The 11,500-nt window shown below is 40.6% G+C and overlaps 1 protein-coding gene across 1 annotated transcript; it reads left to right on the top strand.

Moving 5' to 3' along the window:
• Positions 1 to 7,513: 7,513 nt before the first annotated feature.
• LOC145956772 (uncharacterized) lies at positions 7,514 to 11,042 on the top strand. Its single transcript, XM_083072448.1, has 2 exons — positions 7,514 to 8,205; positions 9,618 to 11,042. The coding sequence occupies exon 2, from the start codon at positions 9,669 to 9,671 to the stop codon at positions 10,902 to 10,904; it is 1,236 nt and encodes a 411-aa protein (XP_082928574.1). The 5' UTR covers positions 7,514 to 8,205; positions 9,618 to 9,668; the 3' UTR covers positions 10,905 to 11,042.
• The last annotated feature ends 458 nt before the right edge of the window (positions 11,043 to 11,500 follow it).

Genomic DNA, 11,500 nt, shown 5'->3' with positions numbered 1-11,500 from the left:
ATCGAGCCGAAGACGAGCTTAACGAGTTGCAGGCCATGATCAACTATCACACTCAAAAGGCGAAGGACGCTCAGAAAAGTAGTGATGATATGAGTCAAGCCGTCCATATGCAAGTTGAAGCAATAGCACGCCATGTGGAGGAAGCCGAAGACGAATGGAGAAGAAAAATGATCCCGCCTGTGGGTTTTTATCGGCTTTTCTTATATTGTAAAAAATTGCTTCAAAGCATTGTATGATAAGTTGTACACTTTCTACGATCAATAAAATCAAGTTTTGTAATTTATGAAATCTCTCAATTGCCTTTGCATTTCATAGTCATTCATTTGCATTTATCTCTCCCGGTAATTTAATAATAAATATTAATAAAAAGAAAGAAATAATCAATGCGTATGTTCAGAATGGATCGCACGCCATTGGTCATTAAATGCAAACCAACAACTGCACCAAGCAAGCACACGGCGACTCCGTTGTTGGTAATCAAGACAGACGAAAGGGAAGGTCCGACACCGTTAAGGATCATCGCTCCAAGGCCTTTCCCCTACAAAACAAATAAGGCTGTGCCATGGATATACGACGTCCATTCTTCTGCCGACAGCGATATCTCCAACATCGCTGGACTTGGGGGCATGACTAGGAGTGGCAGGATCTACTCTCCCGAAGATCTGCACGATAAAGCTCCCAAGAATAAAGGAAAAGAAAAAGAGAAAACCGAGGAAGATAGAGAATCCGAGGAGGAGACTGATGAGCTGTTAAAATTCATCAAACAAAGCGAGTACTCCATTGTGGATCAACTTCACAAGACACCAGCAAAGATCACTTTGTTGTCGTTGATCCTAAGCTCCGAACCGCATCGGCAAGCTCTGTTGAAAGTCTTGAACGAGGCGTATGTATCACACACCATATCCCAAGACAAATTTGAGGGAATTGTTAGTCACATCACGGCTAATGATCACCTCACCTTCACAGATGAAGAGATCCCCACCGAGGGATCGCACCATAACAAGCCCTTGCACATCTCTGTAAAGTGCAAGGAGTATCACATCGCGAAGGTCTTGGTGGATAATGGATCTTCCTTGAACGTGATGCCAAAAAGAACGTTCGATCAGATGGCAATCAAGGGAGTCCAAATGCGCCCAAGCAACATGATCGTTCGAGCTTTCGACGGCTCTAAAAGAGAAGTGGTGGGAGAAGTCAGTCTTCCAATCCAAATCGGACCCACTATCTTTAACGTCGAATTTCAAATAATGGACATTACTCCTGCATACAGCTGTCTCCTCGGCCGACCTTGGATTCATGATGCGAAAGCTGTACCCTCTACGCTCCACCAGAAAATCAAGTTCATCGTGGGTGACAAACTGGTGACCGTACAAGCTGAAGATGACATACTCATCAGTAAGCCATCCAACATACCTTATGTGGATGCAGCAGAGGAAGCTTTGGAAACCGCCTTCCAAGCATTGGAAATCGCCAATGTTGAAACGTTTCCCCGAGAAATGAAGAAGGTAGCCCATATGCTCACAAAGAACGGATACTTGCCAGGACAAGGATTAGGCAAGAACTCCCAAGGAATCCCGGAGCTACCCATTATCAAGGACAATCCGGGGAAACAAGGGTTAGGATACAACCCTGTTAAAGATCAAAGAACGAAGAGGAATCAAGATCCTTCTCGACGTTCTTTAAGCCAGATCTTTAGGAAGGCTGGTTCACAAACGTCAAGGCCAGCTGTCGTCATCAAGTGTCCTTTTCCTTCTAATAGGGATGTATAGACTCAGTGACTATTAGAGATCACTCCTCGGGGACAGCCCGACCCCCGAGCCTCGATAGGGCACATGTTTCCGCTGCGATTATAATAAAATCATTCTTCATTAATTTCTTATTGCTTCTTTTCTTGCTTGCAATAAAATTCTAAACCACATTATTTAACCCTGTTTGAATGAACATAAGTGAGGTTAAAATCGTCTTAATAATCAATAAACCCGCATCATTTTTATGTGGAAGTGTGCATGACAGCTTGGAGCACCTTTTCTTGGCATCAATAAGTGCCATCATGGATAAAAGAAATCCTAAAGATAATAAGCTCGGCAGGAAACCCAAAAAGGAGACTGCGCAAAAATAAGAGCAAAAGACCCGCTAGGAATCCCACAAAAGGGTGACCTAGGCAAAAGTTAGGGTTACAAAAATGAACAAAAACAAAGGTCCGCTAAAACGCCACAAAAGGGGGTTTTAGGCAAAAATAAGGACAAACAGAAAAACAAAATAAATCCATGATGGTACCATCAATTGAATTCAACAAGGGGCTCAAGAAAAGCTATCCAAGTTGTCAAAGCACAATCATTAATAACAAAGATGTGCTTAACTTCATAAGTGTTTAATCGAACAAACCTAAACACAATAAGCCTACCATTGGCCAGCCATTCTTACAAAATCCATTTTTCAAAAATAAAACAATCCCCTCTAAAACACAAACTTTTGAAAAATATATCTTTTCCTTCTTTTCTCTCTTGTCCCAACGATTTTTGAATAATCTAGTGGAAACATGGAGATATAGTGGTCAATAGGAGGGTTGACACATCTTCTAAAGGAAGGGAAGGATTATTTGGTTGATGACGCCAAATCCCAAAATCAAATACGCATCATTCCTCGGTTACAGAAATCGGCAGAGCACAGCTCGTCTAGAGGAATGGCAAAAATCCAAATAGAAGAACGCATCGATTAATTCTTTTGAAAAAATGAATCAAATAGAATTAGGTGCATCATATACTGCATACATGCATACAGATGATAGGTGTACTGGAAGATCACTTATTCTCTGCTTCTAAAAAAAAAAAAAAAAAAAAAAAAAAAATGAAAATCAATGCGCCCGTATTGAGTTTAATACGGGCGTATCAAGGTAAACGTTGAAGCAACGTTTCGTGTTCAATACGGCGTATTAAACACAATACGGGCGTATTGACGCTCAATACGGCCGTATTCCATGCAATACGGGCCGTATTGATTGCCACATTTGTACAATAACGGGAATGCCAATACGGCCGTATTATATTCAATACGGCCGTACTGGCGAAAACTTCTCTATAAATAAGCCTCCCCCCTCTCATTTTTGCATACCAATCTTCATTCTCTGCATATTTTGTTTGTGAGTGCACCCTAGACAGCTTCTCAGAAATGGCAGAGTCATCCCGAAAAAGACAGAGAGCCCAGCTCGACGTGAGATGACGGATCGACACAGGCAACGGCTGGAGCTCATAGAGACATTCAACTTCGAGCCGTCAAGGGTGCTCGACTTTGACCTTCTCCGAGCAGTGGGCTTGGAGGATGATGTCAGGGGTTACTTCGGCAGCATAGGATGGGGATTTCTCTTTGATTCCCCTTCTCAGCTGTACTTGACAGCCACGAAGGAGTTCTTGGCCTCCGTCGGTATTACTGAGTCGACGAACAGTTATGGGGAAGATGTCTGCTCGGTTGACTTCTTGATGGAAGGTGGCTTAGTTCCATGCACGCCCTTGATCTTGGTTCAACAAGGGAGACTCCAAAATGGAGGTGATGTAGGCGGAAGCACAAATAGATGATGGTGAAGATGGTTTGCTCAAGGTAGTATCATCCAAGTGTAGGATGAGACCTAAGTAGGGTTTTGCTTTTATGGTGGAGATGGAAGGAGGTTAGCCAAAGGCAACCTAGAACTATGGAAAGGTTGGTGTTTAGGGTGGTTGAAGGTGGCGCACAAGGTGAAGGGAAGGTGTTTGGTGGAGGTGATGCTCCTTTTGGTTAGCTCACTTCACTAGGGTGGTGAAGGCCAACCAAGGAAGGCCAAGCTCACTCACTCACGGTGGTTTAGGGAGGAGGAGAAGGGAGGGGCCGTGGAGTTCCTAAGACTAAGGAGAATGACAATGAGGCAAGAATGCACACTCAATATCACTATAATCCAAAGTATTTACAAGTGGTGGGGTGTTGGGTATTTATAGGAGGGGAGGCATCTAGGGTTGCATTTGGAGTAGGCAAATGCATTCCAAATGAAATGCAAATGAACCCTAGATGCAACTTGGTGGCCAAGGATGGAATCTTTGGGTTTAGATTGGCTATATCTAGGTGCATGATAAGACCATGCAACCTTTGCCCTCCACTTGGGCCTAAGCCTTTCTATCACCAAAAATAGACCCAATAAGCACCAAAAATGTGTCACCCTCTAATTAACACCCTAGCCCAAAATTAAAAACCCTAATAATCTAGAGCACCCCATAATACAAGGGTAAAATGGGAAATACAAAAGAAAATAAATTCTAAGTCCTAAACACCCCAAAATACAAGGGTAAAATTGGAAATACAAGTAAAATAAATTGTATGACTAAAATACCCCAAAATACAAGGGTAAAATAGGAAATTAAAGACAAGGGCAAAATAGGAATAAAGAAATAAATGCTATAAAACCTAGGAGCTAAGGTCCAAAAATGGCCTTACTATCCCATTCCTCTTGCCTCCTTTAGTATATCACCTCTTGGTCTTCTCGACCTTAGTGTTATTCCATCATTCCCTCCCTCTTGAAAAGGATTTGACCTCAAATCAAGAGGTTCTTTATGGTGGACGTCATGACCAACAAAAACATAAAAGTAAGCATGAGAGGTAATAGTATATGATATAGCTGGAAATTGCATCCTAAGAGGAGTGCCACTAAAAATGCTAAAAAGATTTTCTAAACTAAAAAGACTAGACTCCCTAATGCTAAGGATAGGATCCTCCCCATGATGAAGTCTAGGTGTATAACTAAAACCTAAAAAGGTAAAAAGACTAAAACTATAGCACACTAATGCATTAGTCCTAAAAACTAGAACATCTTGCCTAAAGTACCCTATGTGGTAACCTAGGCATTTCCTAGAAAACAAAGGAAATACAACTAGAAAATTTCCTAAGCAATTTTGGATTATATTATTTGTTGGATAGTTATGAAAAGAATTTGTCACAAGGAACCTTGAAGGTTCATATGTTATATCCAACAAATAATATATTCCATAAATTGGGTGCATTATTGACACAACTAAGGTAGGAAAAGTCCTACACAAAGGAAGGCTATCTACCTTGGGCACCACCAAGGAAGTAGCACAAGAAGTGGAACTAAGTGAAGTCCATTTCTTCTTCACTAAATCTTGAAGTTGAGATTCTTTTTCTTTAAAAAGGGTTTGTTTTTGAATCTCCACTTCATGACTAGTGGCAACATGGGAGAAAGAGTTGAGGTCTTGATGAATAAAGAGAGTTTCTTTTAAATCATTTTCAATGGGAAAGTGACTCTCTTCAAGCATAAGCCCTTTGGAGGAAACATTATCCTCCTTACTCTTCTCTAAGAGTGTTTGTTGTTTTTCATTTTCTAACCACTCTTGAACTTTTTCTATGCTTTTCTTCATTTTTTCTTTCTTTTCTATTTTCTTTTCTTTTTCTTTTCTTCTAAGTTCTTCCTCTCTTTTTGTATTTTCCTCCTCATGCATACTCCTAGGGACTCTAACTTCTTTTCCTATTTGAGATCTAGTTGGAACAATCCTAGGTTTCGATCCACTAGTTTCTACCAACTTTGCAAGTAAATTTCTTATTTCCTCATTATTCTTTTCAAACTCTTTTTCTTTTTGTCTTAATTCTTCCTCTCTTTTTATATTTTTTTTTAGGTACTCATTGAGTTGCCTAAGTTCATCCCTAACACTATACCTAGTACTATAAGAATTATGACCATGTACACTAGAATGCTCACTCATCTTTGATCAAAAGGTTTTCACAAAATTTTCACAAAGAGTTAAAAAAAAGGTTTTCACAAAGATTGAGTGATAAAAAGGTTTTCACAAAAAGTTTTAAAGGTGCAAGATAAGTAGAAAAGGCCTAAGTATACAAATTGAACCTTCAAGGGGAGGTGGACTACAAAGAATCACTTAATAACCAAGCCCTTTTCAAGTAAAAATTACTAAGCCCTTTTTACCTTTCTTACAAAAACAATTTTGACACTACCAAGTGTGTGTGTGCACGCACCCCTAGTAGGCAAAAGAATTAAGCCTTCTAAACGTTTTGGAAGCAAAAGTAAAAATCCTAGACAATTATACTAGTAAAACTATAAAGCATGCAATGGAAAGCAATTTAGAACATACACTAGTCAAGGTCCTAGTGAAGGTTTTCAAATCACCTTCTCTACACGCTCTAAAACCCAAGTTGAAGAGGTTTAAAATGGCCAATTACAAACCAAGAGAAAGAAAGAGAAGGCCTAAAACAAAGTTGGCCGAAAACAAGAAAGCAAAGTAAAAGATGAAAGCAAGAAATTTAAGTCTTCAAAAACTCCTTCTCTTTGGCTCCTTCACAAATAGCAAACATGTTAGCACCTCTCCAAAGTGTTTACTCTCCTTTTGGTTTAGTGAAAACCCTTCCAAAGGCTAGGTTGGGTTTTGGTTCACTCCTCCACTCAATCCACCAAAGGATTGCTACTTTGCTAGATAGGTGCTTCACCTACAATCAATGAAAACCAACCAAGAGCAAGAGTTCCAAAAAGATAAAACTGAAAAGGCACAATTAGGAAAGCTTAACTCAAAGAGAATTTATGGAGACAAACAAAAGAGGCCAAAAGAAAGACAAGCAAAAAATTAAGACTCAATCAATAAAGGATAGCACTCAAAAGAATAAACCTAGAATGGCACTAGAATGGGTTTGTGTTTAAGTTTCACTTGCTTAAGTCTTTTAATGTTTTCGGTCCAGCCAAGGTATAAGTCCCAAAAATATGTCCAAATTGTCAAATGTCCAACTCCAAATGCAAAGGGAATGGTCCAAGTCCACAAGTCTAGCAACAAGTCCTTTTTGTCCAATATTTTTTTTTGTTCTTGTTCTTTTTGGGTTCACGGCCTTTTGCTTTTTAATTGTCCTTGGGTCAATTTTTTTTTTTTTTTTTAACTTTTTCAGCCCAATTAGTTGCTTAGGTTTTGCACTTGTGGTGGCACAAAAATTAGGTCAAAAATATGTAGCATAGGAGCAAGACAAGTGGCGCATCCTTAGAGGTTCTTTAAGGAATATTTTGAGTGGAATTGGTTTTGTACTATTTAGGTCAAGTTGTTTTAGCACAAAATATCCAACACCTCTTAGATTCTTTTAGGGTTCTTGGAAAACAAGAAAGCAACTTAGACAAGTGAAAATGCAAGGGTAAAGATGGGCGGTTTTTCTAGCATGTGCAAGAAGGTTCACACATGGAAAATCATGGCAACATAGAACATGCTAGAAGCTATTAGCATGCATGAATGACCTAGATAGGAATTCTATATGACACGCCCACTTAAGATGTATGCATCATGGTATTTTTCATGTTTTCATGCAAGGTGTTTGGGCACATACATGGAAAATATGTAAGACAAAATATAGGAAGTAAAAAATGACAAAACAATAGGTAGATTCAAAAAAGAAAAATGCATGAACATGTAATACTCAACCTAGCATAGAAATATGACAACCTAATGTAGACCCCTAAAATTGTCCGGGTCGGAAATAAAGCTTGAAGACTCTCGAAGACTGAAGGATAATCAGCCAGAAGGACTCCTCGAAGGCCCTAGGAGGGTTCTCTGTAGGTCTAGAGGTCTTAGAATAGCTCAAAATAAAGAAGTGGAGGGAAAAAGCCCAATACGGCCGTACTGAACCCCAATACGGCCGTATTGAAGCTTCAATATGGCCACAGTGAACTCAATACGGCGTATTGAAGTTTCTGAAACTTCAATACGGCCGTACTGAAATCAATACGGCCGTATTGAAGCTTCAATACAGCCGTATTGAATTCAATACGGCCGTATTGAAATTTCTGAACTTCAATACGGCCGTATTGAACTTCAATACGACCGTATTGAAGTTCAAAAATTTCAATACGGCCGTATTGCCCCTGTAGGCCGTATTGAGGCCCATTCCTATAAATAGGAGGCCATTTGGACGTCCTACCACACTTTGGAAGATAGTTTGAACCCTCTCCTTGAGTATTCTGGGGTTTTTGAGCAGTGTTCTGCCCTAGAAATCACTCGGAGAGTTGATCCGACGAAGTTCTTGAGCCCCGAGCCATTTTGCTTGAGGATCGAACCTAGTCGAGGGGAAATCTTTTTGATTCCCTTAGTTAAAATTTTGTTCTAGGAGAGTGAGGAGCGGGCTTGTAGAGCGTGGGAACGCCAAAACGCTTCCCAGTTCTTTACAATATATAAAAGCACGCTTCAAGAGGTTTCCTTTCAATCCTTCCTTTTACTGCTTTCTGTGTGTATATTTAAACTGTCATCATGTAGATAGTCAATTCATAATTGTTTAGAATAAATAGGGGTAATTTAGTAATTTTATACTGTTCTGTTAAAAATAATCTGTCATAGGGAACCCGAAAGGGGCGCTGTGGGGTGCTAACACCTTCCCCACGCGTAACCGACTCCCTTACCCAACTCTGGTTGTAGTGGCCAAAGTTGATTTTTAAATCAATTGCCTTATCCCTTTTTCCAATGTTTTGAGTAAAACATTGGTGGCGACTCCACGAACCCTCCTTTTATGAAAACCACTAATCCATGGAGGGTCCCGCTTGGGATTAATATGGATTAGTGAGCCTTTTAATAAAATTGCTCGTTTGACGAGGTCTCAGTTTGAGAATAAGTCATTCTAGCAATCCACTATTCTTAAACAAATAAACGAGTCCAACCATCCCTCGCGAATGCCGAAAGCCCGTTTCGGGCCGGTGGCGACAGATGGCGACTCCACTGGGGAAGCCTCGAGAGTCAGTCCCATTTAGTAACAGATTATTTTTAACAAATAATAGTTAAAATTACTTTATTACCCCTCACTTGTATGATAACATGTTTATCTATTTGGCTTTAATAACTGTTGTATTTTTAAATTTACGCAATTGTTTGAAATAAAAACTGCACACAAACCTTTGCACACAACAGTTCCCTCTATACCCGGGGGCATGAGTGATTAACCATAGGGAGTGGATGTTAGTACGGCCGGTTGTCGAATGGGTCTATAGGTGCCCGTAGACCGTTGTCGGAAAACATCACTCAAGGTGATAACCATGAACTTGAGTCCGACGGTGCGTTGGAACTTTCCATCGACCTACGACGAGAGGAATTGGGTCCCTATAATGGGGGCACCTTGGGGGCCTTGGACTGGTGAGAACAGTTAGAACCTACCTTGAATATGCACCATTTCTGCAGGAGACCCCTACCTCGTGATTCGCTCGTGACTGTTCGTGGATGAGTGAATTGTTTGTGTAAATGTTTACGTGCAATTGTTTGTGCATTAATAAATAACCTCGTGATAAGGTCTAAAAAATTCCCCATGCATAAAAAACCATGACATGAGAGGAAAGACCATGTGTGAAAATATAATAAAAGTGAGAAGCATGTACATCATTACCAATAAGACATCATGCATCCTCATAAAAACATACATTTTAGGATCACCAATACCTCTTGACATGAGTGAAAGAGACCCATGACTATAGAGATTCTCCGTTGGGGAGAAATCATAGATAAAGAAGGGTGGTAAACTTCCGTCTTAAAAAGGCAGCGCCTTAAAGATGGAGGTTTATCAAGCTCATGTTAAAAAGTGTATTCATTCCATAAAATAAACTAACTAAACATTCATTTTAGAAAGTGGCTGGTCATCTCTCTGTCCTTACGCGCGCACGGAAAATCAAGAAAATGGAAGCATTGGAGGAGCAAAACAAAAAGCTCACAACCGAGCTTTCACAGCTCAAAGAGCAGATGGCGCAAATGTTGGAACTCATGCGTCACCATAACATTCATGGATCTCATCACAATGACCATGGGTCCCATCATGAGGAGGAGGAGCATGAAGAAGATCCTCCACATGCCATACCTCTTGGGGCTGGAATTATGATCAAAGAGCCCGAGGTTTCAAAAGAACAATTCCACGCCCTAGAGGATCGGCTAAGGGCTATGGAGGGGCATGATTTTGATATCAAAGATGCCGCCGACATGTGCTTAGTGAGGGATATTCAATTCCCTCCCAAATTTAAAGTGCCAGATTTCCCGAGATACGTGGGATCGACTTGCCCCAAGAGTCATCTCACCATGTACTGCCGAAAGATGGCTGCATATGCCACAAACGAAAAGCTCTTGATTCATTGCTTTCAAGAGAGCTTGGCTGAAACTGCACTCAACTGGTATATGCAGCTAGATGGAAATCAAGTATGTACATGGAGGCAGTTGGCCGACGCCTTTCTCAAGCGCTACAAATACAACATCGACCTAACACCTGATAGGTCAGATCTTCAAGCCTTGAGTAAGACAAATGATGAATCCTTCAAGGCGTACGCCCAACGATGGAGGGAGTTGGCGGCACAGATAGAGCCCCCGCTGTCAGATAAGGAGATGGTGTCCTTATTCATCAACTCGTTGACTGGTCCCTATTACGATAAAATGATAGGGAACACAACGACACTCTTCTCGGACATCATCACTATTGGGGAGAGAGTGGAACAAGGATTGAAAAGTGGGAAGCTAGCTAAGCCTTCCCAATCATTCGAGGCTAAGAAGACCTTCAGGAAGAAGAATGAGGGAGGAGTCAATGCTATAACCATTTCTTCATCTTCTTCCACTTCGAAGTCAGGAAGATCGCAATTCATCCCTGTGAAGAAGTTTGATAAACTTCCGACCACTTATAGCGATCTCCTGCCGAAGCTAGTAGAAGCCAAACTTCTAGCTCATGTTCCACCAAGGAAGATCGACCCACCTTACCCCGATTGGTACAAGCCACAAGACAAATGTTTATACCATTCGGGGGCACCGGGGCATTCAACAGAGAGATGCCTAGCTCTCAAATACAAGGTCCAAAACCTTATTGATGCTGGGTGGGTCACCTTCGATTCGACAGCGCCCGACGTGAGCAAGAATCCTCTACCAAAGCAGGAGTAGAGAATGGCAAGCCACAATAGGGCCCCTTCATATTTCTCTTTTAGGGACTCATGATCAGTACCCGAGATCATGAGAACCTTTTCATGTAAATAAGGGTTTTTGTACATTTTACATATATCAACAAAGAGGCATTTCACACATCACTCTCTTTTGTTCTTTTCTCTCTTTCCTCATCAATATTAATAAATTCTAAACCTAAACAGAACCAATAAAATAATTGTGTCTGTAATTGTTCGCTCTAACCGGGATCCGAAGGTGAAAGGGTTGAGTTGGACAGTGATGAGGAGACCATTTCTCCGGATCTGCAAAGATTGCTAGATCAAGAAGCTCGTCAAGAGAAATTCGAAACCGTGAATTTGGGGCATGGCCGAAAGATAAAAGAGGTCAACATTGGGACCCATATCAGTGATGAAATAAGGACACATGCTTCCACTATGATTATAATAAAATCATTCTTTCTCATTGCTTCTTTTCTTGCTTATAATAAAATTCTAAACCACATTTTTTTTAACCCTGTTTGAATAAACATGAATGAGGTTAAAATCATCTTAATAATAATAAACCCACATCATTTTTATGTGGAAGTGTGTGTGTCA

The sequence above is a fragment of the Cajanus cajan genome, chromosome 4, assembly GCF_000230855.2.
Source record: "Cajanus cajan strain Asha chromosome 4, NIPB_CcT2T_4, whole genome shotgun sequence".
NCBI lineage: Eukaryota > Viridiplantae > Streptophyta > Magnoliopsida > Fabales > Fabaceae > Cajanus > Cajanus cajan.
This window is presented reverse-complemented; position numbering and strand designations above follow the sequence as displayed.